The 25,278-nt window shown below is 42.0% G+C and overlaps 1 protein-coding gene across 1 annotated transcript; it reads left to right on the forward strand.

The window, feature by feature from the left end:
* The first annotated feature begins 7,540 nt into the window (after nt 1-7,540).
* On the forward strand, nt 7,541-24,734 carry SAXO1 (stabilizer of axonemal microtubules 1). The gene is given in 11 exon segments (XM_068177355.1): nt 7,541-7,602; nt 9,029-9,176; nt 12,883-12,951; nt 13,608-14,084; nt 14,598-14,765; nt 14,768-14,967; nt 14,969-15,037; nt 15,039-15,236; nt 15,238-15,278; nt 19,230-19,574; nt 24,484-24,734. Coding segments are annotated over 11 exon segments (2,028 nt in total).
* Nucleotides 24,735-25,278: the final 544 nt, after the last annotated feature.

Consider the following 25,278-nt stretch of genomic DNA (forward strand, 5'->3'; position numbering starts at 1 on the left):
TGGTTTGTTAATTACATTGTGTATCAACAGTTTATATAAAGCATTGTGTCAATGAGAGATATTATTCTACACTCTGGAGTTAGCCTAGGGATTTGATCAGAAATGCATGTATACTGCACTAAGACAGCAGTGACTGTGTAAGACTTTCTGAATCAAAATTTCCAGAATAATTTGAATTTTTCTGCATAGGAATGACTGTATGGAAAGCAGCAGCAGAGATTAGAGAAATGAAATTTGAATAATTATAATTCCCATCAGCAGTGTATTCCTGCAATTTGGAAAGTTTTACATAGGTATGTAGGAATAAGAAAGAATAGAAAACTGTATTACCACATTAACACAAAGGGCAGAGAGCATGGCTTCACCTGTATAGGCACAATTCAGTTGACGCACCAGTTCTATGTAAAAGCTATTGGGAATTTCTGCTAAAGGCAGCTGTAATGGAAGAATTGGATAGGTTGTCTGCCAGAACAGAACCACACTGCTGAATGACAAAGTCTAGGACTTCATTACCATGCAGGATAAATGTGGATACAGGAAACAGTTCAACAGAAAATATGAATTCTTCCTAATGTATAACTTACTTCATTTGATGTTTTTTCTCATCAAAAGGGGTTTTTATACCTTAAGAACGTCTGTCCTTCAAAAGTAAAGTGACTGTCTTTTAACAGTTACCCAACATTTGCATTCAATTCTCTAAGCTACATGGATTCATAGAGCAGCTTGTGATCTTTCCATGGTGTTTATATTGTCAGAATGCACTGCACTTTTCCATCACAGTTTTTCATGACAGTAAATTTGGACAATTAAGCAATCATTCTTTAGGCACTGATGAGCACTATACAGCTACAGATGCCTTTCTCTTTGCTAAACTTTTGTCCAAAATTGCAGTGAACACTGCACGCATGTAAATGGTTAAAGCTTGCTCTCAACAGTTACTTAATGATTTGGAGGTGACTACTGAACCACCTATTCTAGCATATGGTGAATGTATGTGTTGGTGAAAGAGGTGATGTTTGGCATCCAGACTTCAGCCTTCTGATATGACACAAAGAAAAAGGTTTCTGAGTTGTGTGGGAATTACAGATAATCTTCCAAATGTTTCTGGTTAATATGCTTTTGTACTGTTATGGTCACAGGGGCTTCGAGCTTCTCTCAAGAGAGACCTTTCTCTTACTGTACATTCACTATTTTTTTCAAATCCATTCATCATCTAAAAGCAGAATGTTTTACTTTTCATATGCTCCTTTTGTTTTCATATTCAGTATTTGTATGTGATATACTTTGATACTTTGCATATGGATGATCTTCTTCCCTTTGCAAACATCTCATCTGTCATCTATTCTTCTATAATTCAGTCAGGTAGCTGGGCCTCTAACTGTATCTCCATAGCTTGAAAGAGAAGGTATTTACAAAAATGAAGGCTCGTCTTCAGTGATTTTCTTTGCAACCTAAATGTGGGCAACCAGTTCTTGTGGTCCCCAAAAAATGTGGGCCCAATTCTTCACCACATTTTTTACATCCCTGTCTTGTTTTGCACAGCATCATCATGCCATCTAAAGAAGAGATTTCTATGCTGTTTTTTCAATCGGACCATTCACAGAAATTAGAGGTGGTACTAGAAGTAGATTACATGGTTAAGGAGATGCTGCTTTTCCCTGTGAGGGTTAATTTTAGCAAGGAACAGCTAAATTCACCTGAATTGCAGTTCAACCATTTATGGGCTGCAGTTTTTTCTCTCAAGCAGTAGTACTATGACATCCATGACCTCTGTGGACAGTAATTATCAGTAGTAAACCACATAGCAAATATCATGTATTCTGGTTCTGAGCTGCAACTCCAAGATATCCTCCCTGGTTTAAACAAGTATTTAATATAAACTGATAAATTATTCATGAGTTTCATCTCAGCCTTTGTTTAGATAAATGAAGAACACTTGTATTCTTTTTACCCTCAAAGGGTCTGCTATTCTTCCATAATTCTTAGTAAGCCTCCCCATCCTTATGTACATGTTTTATCTTATTAGCAGTTTTGATGAAACTAACTTGATAGACCTCAGTCAAGAAAAAGCTCAATTTGGAAAATCAGAACCCAGTGAAAATCAGAAAAAATAACAAAATAGCTAAGCAAACAAACATAGTGGATACCAAAATATAGGTATTAATTTTTAGAGAAAAGGGGATTATTTGACAACTGCGACATCAAAATGCTTACACAGCAATTTTAACTGTTTACCACTGACATTAATGTGCTGACTTGCAGCAGTCACAAAACAGTGCCTTCGTCCCTGAAGAATCATGTAGTTATTTTATAAATATTTATCACGCCAGAAGGAGTAGTAAAGTGTAGCAAACCTCTAAGTCTAGCATTGTTCCACTCCTTGTTTTTAAGAGTCTTGCTCTGTTTCTCCCATTATTTTCCAGTAAAAATATTTTCAGGCATGTTTGTGGGTGCAGAAATAAAGTTTCCATACTATCATATGTTGGTGCTGAATTACCACTGATGGTCCTCTGCTGCTTGTTGTCTGTAATACAGTGAGTATTACTGTAAAATCTGAGGCATACATCATCACTTGCACTCCAAATTGTTTTCTTCTAATACTTTAATTGTCAGGGATTATCTGTGTTCTGTCTTGTTCCCTGTAAGGACTTCATTTTTCAAATCCTAACTCAAAATTCCTTTCAAACAAAAATGAATCCACAAGGACTCCTCCTGATTTATGACTTCACAGAAGGAATTTTGATGCAAGTGAGAAACTGGCTCCGCAAAAAGATGGTAAGCTTTATTTACTTTATTTATTTGAGCCCTCTGGGGCCATCTTCCCCTGTTCTGCTGCTTTGGAAAACAATTCAGTATACAGAGCTGTACTCTTGAATGTAGACCAGAGATCATCTGTACAAATGTAGGCAGCCACCTGCTGCCCCTAAATTACCTACATTTGTATATGTAATTTAACAGGGACTGTATTAAGCATAGAATTCCTTTCAAATGAGTAATTCATATCTAACTAAATGTCACACTGGGAGACATATATTCATTAGGGAATACCGATTTTGCAGGAATGATGTATGAGACATAAAAACAGAGGCCTCCTTCTCTCACTGTAATTCCTCAGGGCTGGTTCCTGAATCCTTAATCAGTAAATCACACTCACTGTAGAGTGTTTGACTCAAACCAGAAAGGGACATAAACTTCTATGGCTCTGGGAAGAAACCTGAGGGTGGGATCCCAAGCCTCTTTTTGACAGGATAAGCATTGCCCACCCTGTTCTAGCCTGGTCCCAGTGTGTGGAAAGAAGGAAGTCACCAATAACAGACAATCCATGGTGGCATTTTTGTATGGAGATTACTCAAAAAATAATTTTGTTCCCACTGTCCTCATTTTTGCAGATGTAATGGAGATGTCTTGCACTACCCAGACTGAGCTGCTTTCAGAGACATCATTGAATCATAGAATGGTTTGAGTTGGAAGGCAACTTAAAGATCACTTAGTTCCAACTCTGGTGCCATGGGCAGGGATGCCTTTCGCTGGACCAGATTACTCAAAGCTCCATCCAGCCTGGCCTTGAACATTCCTAGGGATGGGGCATCCACAACTTCTTTGGGAAATACCTCACTGCCCTCACAGTGAAGAATTTCTTTCTAATACCTAATCTAAAACTACTCTCTTTCAGTTTGAAGCCATTCCCCCTTGTCCTGTCACTACATGCTCTTGTAAAAAGTCTCTCTATCTTTCTTCAATACTCCCTTCAGGTGCTGGAATGCCACAATTAGGTCACCCTGAAGCCTTCTCTTCTCCAGGCTCAACAACCTTATTTCTCTCAGCCTTTCCTCACAGGAGAGCTGCTCCATCCCTCTGATCATCTTATTGACTGTCCTCTAGACATGCTCCAACAGGTCCATGTCCTTCCTGTGCTGGGACCCCAGAGCTGATGCAGCACTGCAGGTGGGGTCTCAGCAGAGCAGAGCAGAGGGGCAGATTCCCCTCCCTGGCCCTGCTGCCCACGCTGTTTTGGATGCAGCCTAGGACACGTTTGGCTTTCTGAGCTGTGAGTGCCCATGGGTGGGTCATGTCCAGCATCTCCTCCACCTGCACCCCCAAGTCCTTCTGGGCAGGGCTGTTCTCATCAAGTTCATCAAGATCATCATCAAGATCTCATCAAGATCATCAAGTGACACATCACTCAGTGTCACTTGCAAATTTGTTGATAGTGCACTTGATCCCTTTGACTATATCATTAAATAACACCATTCCCTATACAGAGCCCTGAGGAACTCTACTTGTCACTGTTGGATTGCTGGGCTGTTTATTTTTCTCAGCTATGTTATTCTTCAGTCTTAATGTTTAGAAGAAGTCCTCATACTTACTCTGTGCCCATTACCTTGATGGAATTCACTTCTGACGCTTTTCCCTGCTCCCTGGAGAATGTCCCAAGTAGTTGTCCACAGAAGGAACTAATAAAAAGTAGGAATCTCATAATTTAAAATGGATCTGAGAACTTCCCTTTCTTCAAATGGTGGCTGTTGCCTGATCTTGATACTTACTTGACACCGTGCCTACCATCCCAGGGGAAGGGGTGAGTCTGGCTAGCTCAACTCCTTTCCTTGTTGTGCATGTCACATGTAGCCGCTCTCCGCCTCATACCACCAGCAGGCAGAGGGTAGCTGTTCGGCCGACACGCCAGGACTTTCCCAGGAGTGGCTGAGTGGAGCACACTCTTATCTCAGGGTAAAATCCTCATCGACTGGATCGTGGTGAAGGAAGGAGAGAGGAACTCTTGCTTGCAATTCCCAAGCGGCTTTTATTCCTCCCCCAAGAGGGAGAGAGAGCAAATATTACAAAGCACACAAGGAAGGCGGCAGAGGCAAAGAGCCAAGAACAAGGGCTTACAGCAATTTATAAAGAGGGGCTGGCTCCTGGGAGGAGACAGCCTCACAACCAAAGGGCTAACTTCAGGGTAGAGCATGAGGTGGGACTAACAGTAACAAACAACCAATAAGATACAAGAGGGGAGGAGAGCATATGTAAGTAACCAATGGGAGGTAGGGAATTACACAAATGACAGGGAAGGTTCTGGATGGAAGGGAAGGATTTGCAATGAGTGACAGGGAGTAGGGGCAGGATTACATGGATTGACATAGAAGGACTGGAAAGAGGAGTACATATAAGGGTTGATGGATGGGTATAACAGAAGGGTTGAACATAAGAACAAACCATTTTATAGGAAGGAAGGGGTATATAAGAATGAACCATTACAAACATTTGGAAATAAAACATAATGAAAGATTAAACAAGTAAAGCTAGAAAACGTACCACCACATTTACTTTCTGTGTCATCAGAAGCACAATAGTGAGTAATATCACTCCTGCCTTTGCTGAACTGGAGACCTAAGAGAAGACAATGGCTATTGAAGTCTTACCAGCTATAACCACTCATTTGTACTCAGAGAATCCTTTAGGCTGGAAAAACACCAAGAGCATCAAGTCTAGCCATTAACTTAGCAAGTCTACCGGTAAACCCTATACCTAAGTGCCATATCTACATGGGTTTTAAATACCTCCAGAAGTGAGGATTCAACCATGCCCCAACTATGTTCCATGGGCAGCATGTTCCAATCTTCCACAACCATTTCTGTAGAGAGATTCTTCTTAATATCCCTTGTAAACCTCCACTGGTGCAACTTGAGGCCATTTCTTGTAATCCTATCAAGGAGAAAAGACTCATCCCCAGCTGGCTACACCTTTCTTTCATGTAGTTGCAGAGAGTGATAGGGTAACCCCTGAGCCTCCTCTTCTCCAGTCTAAACAACCCCAGCCCCCTGAGCCCCTCCTCATAGGACTCATGCTTCAGACTTTTCACCAGCTCCATTGCCCTTCTCTGGACACACTCCAGCAATTCAGTGTCTTTCCTGTAGTGAGTGACAGGCCGCAAAGTGAATACAGTGTGGCCTCACCACTGATGAGCACAGGGGAATGATCCCTTCCCTTGTCCTGCTGGCCACACTATTGCTGGTACAAGCCAGGATGCCATTGGCCTTCTTGGCCTCCTGGACACTCGCTCCTCATGTTCAGCCAGTGTTGACCAGCATCCTCAGGTTCTTTGCCTTGGGCACCTTTCCAGACACTGCCCCCAACCTGCAGCACTGCCTGGGGCTGTTGCAACATGTCAGATCCCTAGAGGGCAGTCCTGCACCTCCTGCTCTGAGTGAGCTCATATTCAGGGTCCTTATGGGCTGAATTATGGCAAAATAATGTCATGTGATTAATTTAAAAGTTTTATTTATGGTAGAAATTATCTAAATCTTACAGTAAGTTGAAAGGTCTGTGGCAGCAATGATTTAAACTTTTCTGGACAGCCACAGATTAAACTTTTCTGAACAACATGTGACAATGGTGATTTTTGAACAGCCTGCAGCAACAGTGATTTGAACTTTTAAGTAGAGGAAGAAAGGAAGAAGGAGAGTTAGGAAAATGGAAATAGAGAAAACAGATCTGTGTCACCACACAGGGCTCCAGTACTGGCTCTGGTCTCTTTCCTCTGGATGGCAGTTGCATGGATGATGGATGCATACCCTCTTGCCTCTCTCTGTTGCGCTATCTATAGACTAGTCCTTGCATGTGCATTTTGTTATTCTCAAACTTTTTGGAAGGAGTTGGATGGTCTCATGGTTTCAAATTTGTTTTTAAAAATATTTACCCAAGATAAGGAAGCTGGTCCCAGAGAAGCATTATGCTGCCCCTGCAAGACCCTCTTTTCTAATCACATCTTATCTAGCTGGCATGGTAGCATTCCTTTTCTCTTCTGTCAAATGTTTGAGACATTAGCTCTTTCAGGTTTGCATTAAGTCTTTCAGGTTTTCAGTCTCTCACACAATTGAAGGGCAGGATCTGGCATTTGGCCTTGTTGAACCTCATGCCATTGGCTTAGCCCATAGATCCTGCCTGTCCAGATCCCTCTGCAAAGCCTTCTGACCCTCTGGCAGATCAACATTCCTGCCCAGCTTGGTGTCACTTGCAAACTGAGTAAGGGTGCATGCAATTCCCTTGTTCACATCATTGATAAAGATACCAAAGAGGGCTGACCCCAATACTAAGCCCTGGGGAGCACTACTGATGACTGGGCCCCAGCTGGATCTAACTTCATTCACCAACACTCTTGGGACCCAGCCATCCAAACAGTTCTTTACCCAGTAAAGAGAGCACCTGTCCAAGCCAGGAGCATCCAGTTTCTCAGAAGAAGCCTCTGGGAGACTGGCATCAAAGGCGTTACAAAAGTCCGGGTAGACACATCCACAGCCTTTCCTTCATTAACTAACCAGGTCACCTTGACATAGAAAACGATCAGGTTGATCAAGCAGGAACCTGGTTCCTCCTGGAACCTGTGTTTCACAAACCCAGGCTGACTGGGCTTTATCCTCTGGTTGTCTCGCACTTGCCTTATAATGACACTCCAGATGATCTGCTTCATGACTCCCCTGACACTGAGGTCAGGCTAAGAGGCCTGTAGCTCCCCATGTCCTCCTTCCAGCTTTTCTTATACATGGGGGTAATATTTGCTAATCTCCAGTCTTTTGTGACCTTGTTGGTTAGCCGGGGTGGCTTGTAAATGATGGAGAGTGGCTTAGTGATGACTTCTTTCAGCTCTCGCAGTACTCATTCTGATGTAGAACTCTACTGACTCCGTCCCTTTCTTATACCTACTGCCAGAAAACACTTCAGCCCTCTGCTAAAGTATTGCCTACCTGTGATCTGTTTCTTGGTTCTAGTACATATTGATTGTTTCAAACATGGAATTGGGCAGTAACTAGCTTGGAAAAGACAGTCTTCATTACTGGGTTCTTCCTGCTGCTGAGGATGCTGAATGTTTGTTGTGTTCCAGCTTGTCTTTTCTTGACCCTTCTTAAAAGCTACATTTGCTTTAGATTGTTGAAAACAGTACGCCAAGTGGCTGGAGCATGTGTGACATCTACATAAGAACGTTGATGTTCTTGGTTATTTTTTAATTCTGAATTTCTGTTTTTACCACTATATCTAATACTTTGCAATGTGAATTCTCTCCTCTTCTACTTTACACAGACTTTTGAGAGCCTTGTATATTTCACTAAAATGTATCACTAATACAGTGTATTCAGAGGCTCAGGCTCTTGTCCACTGAGCATCCCTCCAGAAGCAAAGTGGAATATTAATACTATAATAGCTCCTATACTGGCTGCTTCTCCTGGCTGACTGCCAATGGTCTAAACAGATCTGCACACCAGTGGAGAAGTACTTCTGATGTAAGAAAGTGAATTTGCTTGTGCCAGGCAACAAACTCTCTGCCCTGTACCAAAGGATTTGGGCAGTGAAATAGGTTCAGGATGTTGAACGTTGGATGGTTGAGTTTTCTTCTCAGTCTTGTTGTGCTTCTGCAAGGTTGTCCTATTAAATAACATTACCCCAGTATCTTAAGTGAAGTAGCACTACCCACTTACTTAATTAAGTAACACTACCCCAGTATCTTAAGTAGCTCTTTTAAAGCAATAGCTGAGAAAAAGCTGACTATCTTGCCATGTTGATATTTCTTTGCCTAACTGGTGTTTTGCTGTAAAACTGTTCTGATGTTACCTCCCCAGCCTGGGCTGAACTGGTGTCCAGCGTGTTGTCTGGGAAGGCTGTTGTTGCCTCTCTCCTTTGTTTCCTATGTACACTAGATAGCCTGCTATAATTATTGCCCTTTGAAAGGAGTTATGTCTTCTGATGTAATTCCACTGTAGAACAGAGATAGCTCTATGTAAAGCTATTACCCTTGCTGGGTGGAAAGGAGGGGAAACCTGGCCTGGCTGGGGTTATCAGGAGTTGCCTCTGTTCCTTTTGCTGTGTCCATGTTTTAAAATGCAAAAGGCTTGTGTATTTCACTAACTGCTCATATCATATCCTAAGGTTCTTAGCTGGGGGAGGTAAGGGGAAGTATTAATTTCTTTGTGTGTCCAGAAAAAGGAGCATATTTTTTTCTGGAACAAAAAATAAATAATGAAATTGTTCTTCACAGGAGAGATTACATAGCTCATGAAGTGTTGCCACAGAAACCTAAATCATCTGAAAAGCCTGTCGAGAGACATGGAAATATAGATTTGACCTCCACTTACTTACCTTCTCCTACACCATGTCTCAAATGTCTTCATGACTCTCCTGGAGGATGAGGAGACATATCAGCAGAACCAAGATGGTTATAAGAGCCATTTACAAAGGTATGCTGCCCTTGCAGCTTTGTTCAGGTCTTCACAGGTAACTTCATTTTTAAAGAAGACAGATCAAAACATCATGCAGTTTTTATTCCTTCTCTATATGTACGCTAACATGCTGTGCAGGAGTCATGCAGACAGAAATAGGTAGTTGGTAATACAGCACTGGTATTAATGGTAGCGTTGAGATCTCTCTGAATTCACCTCCTTTCCATATTTAACAGGCCTAAAGGAATCCTAGGTAGAAGCAGGGCCATGGGAATTGCTGTATGTTGATTCAACAACAGCATCTTTAGGATGTACTGAACATATTTCTGGTATACTGCATAGCTGACACACACATTTAGTGGATGAGACACATCTAAAATATACAGAATTTCCTAGGTCTGAGCAGTTCAAGAAGCATGAGACCCTTTCTGTGTTTGCTGCAGAATTAGTCTGGGAATGTACAAGAGACGTATACAAGAAATGTAGACACAATACACTCCAGCTCTACTGCAGGTAAAACAGGTGAGCTGAGCATCTAACTATGCCCTTGTTTCTGAATTGGACTAACTTGGTGGCTTGTCTTTGTGGGAGCTTTTCCCCCTCCTCCTCAGCATCACAAATTCTTTTCCCTATGCACTGGGAGAAAACTTTCAGTTACACAGTTACAACAACCCTACTAGTTTTGGTTGTAAATCATAAGTAGAAAGTCAGATTATTTTACCTCCTCTCTGCTCACCTTTCAGCTAGCTAACGTGGATAGGCAGATAAATAGTTTAGTGTGTTTCTGAACTTCATTTTATTATGCGGTGCAAATTTAATAGCTTATGACTGCTGCTTATTATTGCAGATTTGTCCCAATGTAAACAGACAATATTTTTCTTGGAAGTGAAAATGATGAAAGAAGTTGGGGAATAAAAGGCATGTGAATACATCATTAAAATCACCTGGCTTAAATGACTGAAAGTTTTACTTTATTCTAACTGCTGCATGTTTGCAGCTGCATGTTTGCAACATCATAAACTACAATTTGTACATCAAACACATAGGAAATGTCCATTTAGAATGACTTGAGTTGTGAAGACTATGACCCACATGTGCAAAATATCCATATCTACACACTTTTGAACACTTTATTTTGTATAGGAAATGTCACCAGATGATATTCATTGGAATAGCTTCAGTGAAACCAATAAAAAAGGCAACTATGTGCAAGGTGTGGGTCTGTCATTCTGTGTTTAGATATCTTTAACTTCTCCAGATCTGAAACATATGTATATTTTGGTCTTTTTTCAGTATTTAGGTTAGCACCTGAAGTGCAACTCCAGAGCTCTAATGAAAGGTATCACAGCCACATTTGGTTGTAATTTACAGTATTTTTTTCAAACACTGCAAATGGAAATCTTTGTACAAGCCTCCTCAAAGATCAAGTTGCATACTGAATAAATTCTTTTATAGGCCCAGATTCAACAAAAATTTCAAGTTTTCATTGTGCTATTCTCTAAGCATTGCTAAGTTTTAGTGATCCCTACCATGACTACTGTCATGGTTTAATCCCGGCAGCAGCCAAGCCCCACGCAACTGCTCACTCACTCCCCTACTAGCAGGATCGGGGAGAGAATCAGAAGGGTAAAAGGTGGAAAACTCGTGGGTTTAGATAAAGGCAGTTTAATAGGGAAAGCAAAGGCTGTGCACACAAGCAAAGCAAAACAAGGAGTTAATTCACTGCTTCCCATGGGCAGGCAAGTGTTCAGCCATTGCCAGGACAGCAGGGCTCCATCACAGGTGACAGCGACTTGAGAAGACAAACACCATCGCTCCAAAAGCCTGTTCACAATCTCCTTCCCCCACTTTAGGCACTGAGCACATGATGGTGGTCTGGAATGTCCCTTTGGTCAGTTTGGGTCACCTCTCCTGGCTGTGTCCCAACCTCCCAAGCACTCCCAACTTCCTTACCAGCATGGAGTACAAAAAAGAAACAATGTACAAAATGAAGAAAAGGACTTGTCTGTGTGTAAGGCCTGCTCAGCAATAACAGAAACATCTCTGTATTTTCAATTCTTGTGTTCAGCACAAATCCAATACACAGCACTATACCAGCCTCTGTGAAGAAAGTTAACTCCACCTCACAGAACCAGCACACCTACCCACGTGTTTGGAACATTGTATTAAATTAGGTATCATAACTAAAATATTGGAACAGCATCTAAAATAGTGCTGCTTTGGTATTGTCATGTTCTCTCCCACTGAACACATCATATACCAAATGACACTGTAGGGTTAAGTTGTTGCTATTGCTTATCACAGTTCATGTCAGATGACTTTGCAACTTAAAGTTTCAAAATTCTCATCTCCTCCAGGCTACACACATAGCTGTTTCTGCCTATCTTCAGATATGTAATCTAATTTTAATTAAGTTTTGCTTGGTTATAGGGAGATGTGCCTAACTCTCCAACAACATATGGTTCAGATTCTGCATTCCCTCCTGTACTCCCTAATGTTTTCAAGATTGTGCTACATGGGAAAATATTAATATCTATGGTTAAGAATTAGAGTTACAATAAAACTGTAACATATTTTGAAGGAATAGTAGCACTGCTGGCTTACACTAAGTAAAATAAATTCATAATGCCTATGAGGTCTCCAAACGTGTAGAACTTATAAATTAAAAAACTAAAGACAGATGGACTTGTTTATCATATTTTGAATATTTTGCAAGAGCTGTGTTTACATCCAAAATGCCCAGAATGTTCTCCAACAAAGATGATGGGAGGACCTGAAAAGTTTTTTGGTAACTCTTGGTTGGCAGCTGAAATGTGAGATCTCTGAACAAACCTCCTCTTAGAGGTGGTCTGAATCTCATTAGCTTCTCGCTTTTAAGCACTTTTTAAATGCATTTCCTGTAAAAACACATCTGCATATGTTCCTGGTTCACCCCGTTGGACTGTTTCTCCAGGAAAATTATCTACCCTAGGCATGGGCACACGGTCAGCATCTCACCAGTGTGGTGGTGCCTGGACATCTCCTACTTCCCAAGGGAAACAGGAATGCCAAATTCTGATTGGATTGCAGAATTCAAATATCCTAATACAAATACCCTAACTGCATAATTTACTCTATAGTACTTTGACATCTAGACTTCCTTCCTGTGCAGAGTCAGCTGGAAACTTATTTGCCTCATGACTCTTAGTGTGGTTTGAAAGAAAGTAAAATTATAAAAAGAAAACAAAAAACACACCTTGGGTTAGCTCCAAGACTATTTCATTTCAACTTCTTACCAGTAACCATAATGGTCTCTAGAGAAAGTTTCACAAAATTACTAGTAAGGGGAAAAAACTATGGTCTTCTGGCCTCAGCATTGGTAAGAGAGTTAGGCAGCTTTGCAATACATTCCTAGTGTGATAGCACAAATCTTTTCAGATTACAGGGCCTCATTTATTTCCCTGATATCCTGTCAAGAAAGGAACATATGAATGACACTAAAATACCACCTAAAATGTTTTCTTAGTCATAACTTTGGATACTAAGATTTCCGGAATATGGGCTATTTCTGCAATACAGTTCAGTGTTTCACATTAGCGTAGACTTATTCTGCAAATTTCAAGACAGTTTTTCTAGTAAGGAAGAATTGGGACAGACTTGCAAGTTCTTTCTCAGTTTCTGTTTGTTCTGACAGCTGGAGCATCATGGAGAGCAGAGCCAAGGGCTGAGGAGATGCTACACAGCACAGCTTGCTAACATCAAGGTGAGCTGCAAGCCTCTAAACTTGGCAAACTGTAGGCAGCATCCCAGCTGTGGACCTGAGGAATTGGGTCAGCCACCAGGCCAAGTGAGAGGGTAGAAAGAGGAAGGGTAGCACTGCAGCTCAGCCTTTAGGGTGGAATGGTTCTCCTTGTCCTAGAGATGCTGTGTGAGACATCCAAAAAGCCTTTTGCTGACACAGGCATATTCTGTGCTCAGAGCCAGCCACAACCCAGCAGCAGGAAGATGTTTGAAGCAGATTGAAGGCATTGCCTTGATGCTACACCTCCATGATTCCTAGTTTACTGAGCATGAGGATGGCACCCACTCAGTTTCCTGCAGAAAAGGTCTCTGTGAGACTCAGAATACAATTGAATCTTCCCTTATAGTATTTCACCATCTCTGTAGGCATGAGTGGGTACAGGCCTATTTGATTTAACTTTCTGTGTAGATGCACAGCATTTCCAGGGCTTAACACAGTAGTGTATAATGTATTCTACAGCTGCTCTTTGAATAAGATTTGTGAAACACTACATCATAAACAAATATTTATTGAAGTAGAAAATATAGTGATCATAATATTGATATATGGCTGAACTTGTCCAAGAATTTCAGTTGAGAATTTCAGTATGTTTCCTCTTTCATTTCAGATGACTGTGTATTACAGAATGGGCCAAGACAGAGCAGATCAGACCAAACAATAGGTTTGCCCCATCAAAAGAGAAATTTTACCACAGAACCATTGTCCAGAACAACTGTTTCTACAGGGGACTAGTTGCCACTCAAAGCTGTAAATCTCTGAATCAGGGCCAGAAAAGCAAGGCTCCCTTTGAGTACATAACCAATTACAGAATGAATTATGGATGGGCAGAGTCCAATAAGATGATATTTAGCAAGTCCAAGTGCCGAGTCCTTCATTTTGGCCATAATAACCCCCTGCAACTCTATAGGCTGGGGATGGTGTGGCTGGACGGTGCCCAGGCAGAAAGGGACCTGGGGGTGCTGGTCAACGGCTGGCTGAATATGAGCCAGCAGTGTGCCCTGGTGGCCAAGAAGGCCAATGGCATCCTGGCCTGTATCAGGAATAGTGTGGCCAGCAGGAGCAGGGAGGTCATTCTTCCCCTGTACTTGGGACTGGTGAGGCCACACCTTGAGTAGTGTGTCCAGTTCTGGGCTCCTCAGTTTACGAAGGACATTGAGACGCTTGAGCACGTCCAGAGGAGGGCAACGAGGCTGGTGAGGGGCTTGGAACATAAGCCCTGTGAAGAATGGCTGAGGGAGCTGGAGTTTTTCAGCCTGGAGAAAAGGAGACTCAGAGGTGACCTTATCACTCTGTACAACCTCCTGAAAGGTGGCTGTAGTCAGGTGGGGGTTGGTCTCTCTCCAGGCAGCAACTGACAGAACAAGAGGACACAGTCTTAAGCTGCACCAAGGGAAATATAGATTGGATATTAGGAAAAATTTTTTTTACTGAAAGAGTGATAAAGTACTGGAATGGTCTGCCCAGGGACGTGGTGGAGTCACCATCCTTGGATGTGTTTAAAAAAGGTTGGATGTGACACTTGGTGCCATGGTTCAGTTGAGGTGTTAGGACATGGGTTGGACTCAGTGATCTTCAAGGTCTCTTCCAATCTAGTCATTCTGTGACTCTGTGATGTGCCACCTCCTCTGGTGAAACATGATGTACATAAAATTCAGAAATACAAGGTCAATTATGTTTCATTTGATGGCCTCACTACAAACAAATTTTCTTTCCTGGGGTGGGCTGGTTAGCCAACCAAACTTCGAAAACCATACTAGACAAAGCCAGTCCCTGTCTTCCTTTCTCCGCTACAACTGAATTTCAGGAAAAATACAAAGCTTGACTACAGCCTCCTATATTCACCAGAAAACCTGATGTATATCTTCCTCCTCTGGAGAAAGTGGACCTTCACACCGCTACTTGGACACATTGGAATTACCCAAATGAAAAGCCAGCCAGGTTGCGTCAATCTTTGGCCCAGCTAAATAAAATTACTGAGCTCTTCTATAGTGAAGGAAGACTATAAGCCTTGGCTATGATATAGACTAAAACCTATCACTCATGCTCCAAACTTTCCCAGCAAAACCAATAGATTTCTTGGCTACGTTTTGGACCCATCATGGGCCTCATTCTCTCACAGTTATATAAACCTATAAACCTGTTTGGTCAGGCCCAAAGCATTGCACTTCCCTAGATGCTAAAACAACCTACACTCCCAGTTACACACCAAAGGGCTTTTTTAGATGCCTGGCCCCTTACAAAGACCCACATCTTTGAGAAAACTGATGCTGACAGCTTGATTTTGTTTGGTACCTTCTTTTAAACCAGTTGCTGAGTTTATATTTGGAGAACTCTTAAACTTAATTCCCTGGCACTGTCTTTTTCTGGTTAATTTATACAAGTGAAGAACATAAAATCCAGGGAAAAGACGTAAAGATTTTTGTTTCTCTGTATTTTTTTTAGTTTTTCCCACCTAATTCTTGCTTATTAATTGAGAGATGTCCTCCTCCTGAGACAGTAATAGAAAGATCTCTTAGTAATAAACTTTATTATTGATGTAAAGGGGGCTAAGATATATCCATAAAAACAGAGGTGAACAGGTGAATTGCATGATGTGAAGTCACATGTAAAAGTCATTGCTGGATAACAAAAACTGAGATCTGACCTTTTTCAGTATTCCTATCAAAGACACATACAAAAGGTACAATTACTGGATAAATATTATTGAATATTGCACCTTCATAAATTGTATCACTGTGCTGTCCAGAACTAGGCTATCAGATGGGAGTATTTTGTGCCAAAGATGCCATCCTAGGCTGACACCTTGTAAGAGAACTTTTTCAGTAAAAGCTCTTCACTTCAGAGTTCTGGATGGGTACCAGAAACATCAAAGAGTTGAAATTGTCACATGCTGCTACAGCTCAGGCAGCAGCTAGAATTGCATTATGTTTTGAATAAGGCCATTATTAAGCTTCTGACCCAAACTGTTCATTTCTTTGTCCAAAGTGCTTTCTGTAGGCCTTTGAGTGTTCTGTTAGCACTATGAAACTTCCTGACTTCTTAAGCACATTCTACTTTCCTAAATCCTCCTCCTCCCTCTGGCTGCTTCCTGAGTATTTAGCTCAAGTGCTAGCAAAGCTGTTGCATGCTTGATGATTCTTGTGGGTCCCTTCCAACTCAGGGTATTCTATTTATATATGATTCTGTGATTCTGTGAAAGGCTTGTATCTGACCATCAAAACAGCATTTAAAGAGGAAGATAATTTTCTGTGTAAAGGTATTTTAAAACTTTGGAAAAGCTTTGAAACCTGTTGGGATAGAAATTCTTCCTAAGTGCTGGCAAGTTAAAGCCAAACACATTCCATCTGAAAACGTGAATGCTTAACCCTGAGGATGGGAAGCCACTGGAACTTAGGGGTGCAGTGGTTCTGCTTCACTTGAAGTCCTTGAATCAGTCCTAGAGGCCTTTTCTAAACATATGTCCTAGTCCAATGAAAAATTATGTTCCTTGCAACAGGAAAAACTAGGCAAATCTCTACAGATTACACTGTACAAATGGGCCAAACTATGCAGTTATTGATGACTTCAGACAGCCTTCAGAAATTCAGTAATCTGTGAAACATTCACTCACCTGTGGTGAGGTATTGACCTAGAGTATGTTTGACCATTTTTTTTCCCAGCTCCTCCTATTTTACCAGCCAGTCTTTTTGAATCTTCATTTCTTTCATATTGAATTTCTACAAGAAAAGACTTTTTCTTCCCCATCTGTATTTCCCTAGTTGTTTTTCTCATTTTATTTATCAACCTGCAATTCTGCCAATTCTGAAATAGAATTTATATGAAAAAAACAGCTAAGGCTTGTCACTGCAGAAAAGATTGTTCTTTTATGCATAAGAGCTCTCCAACTGTTCTTTCAGCTCTTTGATATGTGACTGGCAGGGAACACAGAGCAAGGAGTCTAGTGTGTAAATTTATCTTTATTACAGGCTTGTGTGGATCTTTTTTGCTGGGTGGAAGTTAGTCTTATCAAGCTCAATAGCAATGCAATATGCCACTTAACACTAGTAATTGCTTGGTTTTGAATATTAACAACGGGTATCTTGATTTTCCATGCAGTGGACCAGCTCACACCAGCATCAAGCAGACATGACTGGTTTAAATCCAATACTTTCAGAGCATGAAACACAGGCTTGGGTTTTTTTTTTTTCTGTTTTGTATCCATATGTGCTAAAAACTTATTAAAACAAATATATGATAAGACTACAGAACAAAGTGATTTCTGTTTTATGACTAAAGATGTGGTTCCACAGAAGTTAAGGCCAATTGGGCCTTGGGCTGCTGCAGTTTCACATTTTGTCCTCTTACAGCTGCTTGGTTTCCCATTGTCCCTCTTTTGGTAATAACATTAATGCTGTCTGACTGCATGATGGGCTAAATCAGAAGGCTTACGTGGCTGGGTGCAAATCAGTATTTTGGTAAGATTAAAACCCATTTATTTAATTTCTCTGAATGAGTGCATGACACAGATGTGTAGTTATCAACTTTGGTGCAGATCATCAGTGAAGAATCACATGGATCAGGTAGTCCAGACTTGAGTTGGCAGTCCTCCCTTTGCTCAGCAACATTTTCTGGTCTAAAGTTTAATTTTGTTTGAATTAGGCAGTGTCATTAGAAGAACAGCATAAGATAAATACAGATTGTTATATAATTATAATTTGGGATAGAATTGAGGTGTTTAATACAGAAAATAAAGTTGGGCTGCTCTATGGTACACAGAATTTGGATACTGTTTTCATGCAGAATGAGTTCATGGATAAAAATGAGGAGAAGTTAATTTTATCTATGTTCATGCCAGTTAAATTTGATTTTTTTCTTAGAGTCATCACATTTTCAGAAAGAGGGAAATACAAGTCAGATACCCTGAGAAAGAGCTTAAAATATCACTGAACTGCACTACAGGCTTGTGTAATTGCTTTTGAAGTTACATAGTGGAGGAGGAGGAGAAGGAAACTGCATGCATGGCAGCACCAGGTGCTAGTGCTAGAGAAGAAAGCACTTGTTCAGAAACCTCTCAGGTGCTCTGTAGAGATCTTGCCTGTTTTATGGTAGAGTAGGGAGCTAAAAAAGACTACCTGCCTTTGGCCCAACTTCTAGTATTGATAGCAGCCTTGAGGAACTGATGGATGTCAGCTGGACCCAACTAATAGGGAACTATGTTGCCTTCCTGGGGCCAAAGTAAGAAACATCCCAAGAAACTTCCCATGCTGGTACGGCCAACTGATTATCACCTGCCGCTGGCATTCCAGGTGAGTACTGATGACATCTCAATAAGGCAGCTGTGGATGGTCAAGAGTGACCTCGGGGCCTGTGGATGACTGGTCAAGGGATCTGGAGCACAAGCTGTGTTTTCTTCTGTCCTGCCAGTTGCAGGGAATGATGGGGCAAAACCCAGGAAGATCCCACATGTCTTGAAGAGGGAGGGAGGGAGGGAGAGAGGGAGGGAGGGAGGGAAGGAAGGAAGGAAGGAAGGAAGGAAGGAAGGAAGGAAGGAAGGAAGGAAGGAAGGAAGGAAGGAAGGAAGGAAGGAAGGAAGGAAGGAAGGAAGGAAGGCTTTCCCTTAGTTTGGATTGGGTTAGGGAACACCTAGGCAAACCTGACATCCACAAATCCATGGGTCCTAACAAGATGCATCCAGCAACACTGAGAGACCTAGCATACAGCATAGCTGGGTTGCTTATGGTCATCTTTGAAACATCATGGAGGATCGGGAGAGGTGCCTGAGAACTGGAAAAAAGCAAGTGTTACCCCAATCTTCACAAAGGGCAAGAAGGAGGACTCAGGGGACTACCAGCCAGTCCCCCTCACCTCAATCCCTGAAAAGGTGATGAAGCACCTCATTCTGGAAGCCATCTCTATCCACATGGGTGACAAGAAGGAGATTAGCATGGATTCAGCAAAACATCATGCATAGCCAATCTGATTGTTTTCCACAGTGAAACAACTGCCTGGGTTGCTGGATGAGGGGAGAGCAGTGGATATTGTTCTACTTGGACTTCCAACACTGTCTCCCACAACATCCTCATAGGCAAACTCAGGAAGTGTAGCCTGGATGAGGGGACAGAGGGGTGAATTGAAAACTGTCTGAATGGCAGATCCCAGAGGATCATTATGAGTGGCACAGGGTCTGGTTGGAGACCTGTCACAAGTGGTGACCCCCCAGAATCAAGAGTGGGCCTGGTATTATTTAACTTCTCCCTCAGGGACTTGGATGAAGGGGCAGGTGCCTCCTCAGCAGTTCACTGATGACACAGAGCTGGGAGCAGCGGCCGATACCCCAGAGGGCGGTGCTGCCCTTCAGAAGGGTCTTGACAGGGTGGAGAGATGGGCAGAGAAGAACTGTCTCAAATTCAACAAAGGCAAATGCAGGGTCCTGCACTTGGAGAGGAAGAACCCCAGCCACCAGCACAGGCTGGGAGCTGATCTGCTGGAAAGCAGCTCTGAGGAGAAGGACCTGGTGGACAGCAAGCTGTTCATGAGCCACCAGTGTGTCCTGGGGGCCAAGAAGGCCAGTGGTGTCCTGGGGTACTTTGGGAAGAGCATTGCAGGTTGGGGGAGGTGATCCTGGCCCTCTGCTCAGCCCTGCTGAGGCACATCTGGAGTGCTGTGTCCAATTCTGGGCTCCTCAGGACCAGAGAGACACAGAGCTCCTGGAGCTGGTCCAGCAGAGGGTGACAAAGGTGATGGGGGGACAGGAGCATCTCTCTTGGGAGAAAAGGCTGAGGGAGCTGGGCCTGCTCAGCCTTGAGCAGAGATGACTGAGAGGGGACCACATCAATGTCTGTGGGTATCTGAAGGGAGGGTGTCAGTGGATGGATCCAGGCTCTGCTCAGTGGTGCCAAGCAATAGAACAAAAAGCAATGGGTACAAACTAACACACAGGGAGCTCCACCTGAACATGAGGAAGAAATTCTTTACTGTGCAATGACCAGGCACTGGAACAGATGGAACAGAACGGCTGTGGAGTCTCCCTCACTGGAGATATTCATAACTGTCTGGACACAAACCTGTGCTATGTGCTCTGGGATGACCCTGCTTGAGCAGGGAGGTTGGGCCGGATGACCCCCTGTGGTCTTTACCAACCTGACCTGTCCTGTGATTCTGTGATCTTGCACTCATGATGCAGCACAATACAACACTTCTCACTCAGTGAACAAATGGGTGGAAAGAAGGAAATAGCTGTAGTCAACATCATACTTTTGAAGAATGGATAATGGCATCAATACCTAAACATTGGCTGAAGTACAAAGCCTACTATCAAGAAGTGTTTCAAAGACCAAAATGAAAGGATGAAACAAAGGGACTTTGTCCTTAGCATGGTTGAAAAAGGCATCCAGGGTACTTACACCATGAAGCATGCAAAAACAAACAAGGAGGATTGTGCCAAGTAATAATGGATGAAAGTCATCACTGTCAAAGCAGTTACTACACTGTGACTATTTGTCAATGACAACAACTGTTACTATGCACAGGAATAGTTTCATGTATGTACACTGCAGAGGCTGCTTGGAGGGATAGCTTCTACCTGTATCCCTGAAAATACACAAGAGGTGTACTCACCTGCACTACTGATCTCCAGGCAAAGCACAATCTGTTTGGCAAGTCTTAACCACAAAAGCTGAATTAAGGAGACGTGCAAATTAAATTTTAGAAGCGTAGCAGCTTAATAGAAGGTTATGAATATTTTCATAGCTACAAGGAAGGCAGCACTACAGTTCCTCACCAGAAAAAAGCTGAGCAAAATTACTTGTCTGTTCTCAGTGAGAAACAAAATGAAACAATCCCAGAAGTAAGTTAACTGTAATAATGGGGAAGAAAAATAATAATTCAGTTTTGACTTGTATTATATCAGCCTTCCAACCACCTGTGTCTGCAAGGACTACCAGCCCCAGCGCTTTACATCTGCAGGAAGCATTTCATCTGGACGTTTGCAGTTAGCAATAGGTGAGAGGTCAAAAAAATCAGTAAATTATGTACGTATGGTCTAGAAATATTAAGCAGCAGCAAATTTGTGAAAACTTTACCAGAAATTCAATAAAGGGCTTCACCCAATACTGTAGATTACTAAGGAGAGTAAATTGTCAGCACCTCAGGTGTTTCAGGACTTGAAAGTGGTATGCTTCAGCAAGAACTGAATGTGTTCATATCACAGAGAGAAACAATATAGATGCTGGGCATGGTATTCAGGATACAGGAAGCAGCTGAATTTAATGTGTGAAAAAGCAACCCTTTTCTTTGAAAGACCAAAAAAAAAAAAAAAAAATATCTTTCCTGAGGCACAGATTTGATCTCCCTGAGGAATCTGTGTTATCTCAGCTGGAAAGAGGCATTTGGGCAGAGAACTGAGTTCACTGGGATGGGAAACTTCCATAATGAATATTCTGAACACAATTTACTTTTGGCTGATCCCTCTAAAAATCACTCTTCTTCTTTCTCTCTTTGCTTCCTTCCCTCTTTGGAATCAGAGGTTTGATGACCTGTGCTCTTCTGGTCTTTTGGGCAATATGATTTTTACTTCTCTATGTGGTTGCATGTCTGTCCCACAGAGGTTTCTGGCTGCATTCAGAAGAGAAGGAATAGAGTAGCTCTAAAAATGGCAATGCTGTGTTCATCTCTGCATTCCCTGTTTCTCTGCATTCACTGGTTCTGTGCTTGCTGGCCAGAACTGTCCCCACACTGGTGAGAGTGCTCATGTGGCATTGCCTAATGCCATTACACAGGCTCAAGCATACTGCTTTGCTGGGCAAGCAGGCCCCTGCTCTGATTTGCTCTCTGCTTTAAAAACAAAAAAACAAAAAACAAAACAACCAAAAAGTGCCTGTGAGATCCTCCATGCACAGCTGGATTTGATTTTCTGTTATTTGTATGTAGTGGGTTAACAGTGAGAATTTTCTTTTTTTGGTAATAAAATCACTAGTGTGCCATTACTTGAAAACTGACTCCATGAATGTTTCAGAAGGTGAAGTGTTTTAACAAGCATTCACCAACATTATTGGCTATTTATTCAAACCAATAATTTATGCCATAAAAAAACCAAATGAACAACCATGTTGAAAAGGGTGGGGGGAAGTCTGCATATAGCCCAAAACAAACCATTCCTCAGTCCAACCATGAAGTACTTCCTTAAGGAAAGAGAAATCCATCCTGGCTCCTCACTTGGAGAGCAAGCTGTTCATGGCCTCTCTGGTGTGATCCTTCTGGTTCATTATTGTGCTTTCCTACTGTCCCTAGGGAATTTGAATACAAACCATGCAAGATCTTGAAGCAGAAGACTACTTTATAGTACTAAAGAGTGTAGTAGTAGTAAGTGGTTTCCCATGCCCATGTCATCCTAAGCATGTGTGGATAACTGTGTTTACTATGGAATTGTTCACATCCTGACACTGCTTTTAAAAAAGAGTATTTATATGTAACCAGAGTGCAACCCTCTGGTGTCCCTTTCCCTTTTAGTTGCACAAAACAGCATTCTTTAGCTGCATAAAACAGCATTTTTTTTACAGCTACACAAATATAAAGCCTTTTCTTTGCAAAGGCTTTAAAGGCTCGACAAAATTCTTGCTTTTCCTTTTTTTCCTTCTCCTGATAGATAAGCAGTGTGTTAATAGGAAGGATAGAGAAGTGCAACCCAAACTTGCTCTGCTTGCAGAGGAGAGTCTCCTGCTCAGTCTCTGTTCAGCTGAGGCCTCAGCTGATGCAGTCCTGACTGCTGTGCTGCACCCCTCCTAAAATCTCATAGATTTAGCCAAAATTAGCCTGGTCTGTCAACTGATACCCTGGGTATTTGTGTGTGTGGGCAAGCGTGGAGGTACCCTGTGAGACAAGAATGATGCCTCTGGTGAAGGAACAAGTATTGTACTTCAGTAAAAAAGCATGTGAAAATAGAAATAAGTATTTCAAATGGAAAAGGAGGCACTGATATGTGTCTTTTCCCCCTTATAAATCTGGATTACTTGGGTTGCAATTACTGAAATGCCTTAGTGAAAAATTTATATTAAAACATATTAAAATGGCTATGTATATGACCAGATTATAGATTTGATTCTGACTGACTGGAGAGGAGTTGTTGGCTGGAGATGATGAAAAGCAATGTCAGTGAAATAGTGATCAACGGGTATTGCTTTGGTGTTAGAAATGTGTAAGATCAGTAGAAGAAGGAGATCTGATTTCCCCTCTTTCAATTTTGTGCTAACTCAAGTATTTGACAGGCTTTTTGGTTTACTTTCTTCAAAACTGGACAGTTAATACAAAAACACTATTGATAAGTAAATATATATACACCTTTAGAAAAGAAGATGAAGGGAACAGTTAAATTGAATATCCTGAAGCTGTGGTTTGCAGTTAATATGTACAGCCATAGTTAACATTAGCAGTTCTGAGCTTCTCATCTGCATACGCTGCTGGTCTGGGAGCAAACTTGACATTCAAAAGACTTTGAAAGCATCTCTGTTAAAAATTAAGTAACTGAACGAATGAAGCTTATTTACTCAACTACTAGCTAAAATGATCAGACACTTGCTGAAAGCTGACATTAAAAACTTTTGAGAAGTTTTATGGTTCTGAAGATTTGGAAAAGAGTAAGCTTTTGGTTGACCTTCTACAAATAGAGGTGTCAGGTGATGCTGATTTAGAATAACCAAATTTATTTATGAATCAATGTTGGTGTACCAAACAAATGGTAAGGCCTTTTTGTTTGATAGGTAGTTTGCAAGAAGAATCCTAACTTAAAAACTAAACAAACTCCAACTGCAGTCCATATAACTGCATCTAGAGAGCAGGAAAAAGATTTCTAGCTAGAGGTAATTTTGGAAAACTCTGGCTATAGCTTCTATTTTTTGAGATCATGCATGCAGACATAGATGCCTGGAATAGTTCAGTTGTGCTTTCCTTGTCACATAAGAGGGGCTGGAAGTAGATCCTATGTGGGGAACCTTTCAACACTGTATTTTTCTGTTTGGTTCAGAACTGGTTTTCTTTTGTGAGGAAAATTATTCAGGAGAGCGAAACTAGAAGCTTGCTTTTAAGGTTTTGAATGCTTTTTGACTTGAGTAGTAACTGAAGCCATAAGCATAAGAGACAATAATTATCGTTTTGAGAACATATGCAAACCTGTTCATTTTACACACAGAACAGCTTCTATGCTTGTTTTACTGAAAATGAATGATGTAATTCCCATTGCCTTCAGTTACTTGGAAGTCTTAGGTCTGGTCTTTGACTTGCTTGTCTGTGTAAGGTGTTATTCTGCAGAAACAGCTGCAGAAACATCATACAAGGGAAACTGTCAAAAATCAGAGCAAAATTGCTGTTCCCTTTTAGCAGAGACATATTGTTTGTTTGAAAAGGGCAACAGCTTAACTTTCAAAACTCTTTTTTTTTGGTAAGAAGAAATGCATTTGGCTTTATTTTTTTTTTTCCTTCTTTCACTTGCGACATTGCATTCTTTTTCCTGGCCCCACGCAGCTCCAGAGAGCTTGGAATGGTGCTGCTTCCCGGCAGGACTCGGGGACACCGCTTGCTTCCGGGCACATCTGTGTTCTGCACGCCAGGGATGGGCTGGCTGTGTTCTGCTGCCAGGCATGAGGGACGAGACGAAGAAGGAAGGAATCGTCCACTCTGTCTGCGTGGTTGGCTGGAGAGTTTTTATTGGCGCGTGGAGTTGCAATGGAGAAGCGCTGCTGCTCTCCAACGTCGCGTGGACAGAATGGCGGTGAGCATAGAAAGGAGTGGGGTTTTATAGGGGGAGGGCCGAAGGAGGCGCAAGCCCCCCTCGCCCAATGGGGGCAGGCTACGAGGGTGTGACGTGGACTGGGGTGGCCAACGGGGACGCGACAGGGGCAGACACGGGCTCTGGAGTGAATGGGGTTGCGGGGATGGGTAACTGACAGGGAAGTCTCAGAGGGTGGTTGCTGGAGTTGATCTGGAGCTGTACACCGTGGGGGGAACAGGGGTTACAAAGGGGTACACAAAACTGGCTAAGTAATACATATCAAAACCCCTAACCTGAACCCAAAATCCAGGATGCAATATCTCCCTGCTTAAAAAAATATAAAGAAGGCAGTTGCTTTGATTTCTTTGTCTCTTGCATGGTGGCCTCTTCTCCCAGTTTCTTCTGCTGCTGCAACTGTGGTGACCGCTTTGCAGATGAAGGGGGCCTGGAGATGCTGCTGGAGCTGGTTTTCTTTGGGGTGTTTGGGGACAGGGGAATTGGGAAAACATCTTTATTGCAGACATAGGAAACTGGGGCATAACTGGATT

This window comes from Anomalospiza imberbis, chromosome Z (genome assembly GCF_031753505.1).
Source record: "Anomalospiza imberbis isolate Cuckoo-Finch-1a 21T00152 chromosome Z, ASM3175350v1, whole genome shotgun sequence".
In the NCBI taxonomy this organism is placed as follows: Eukaryota; Metazoa; Chordata; class Aves; order Passeriformes; family Viduidae; genus Anomalospiza; species Anomalospiza imberbis.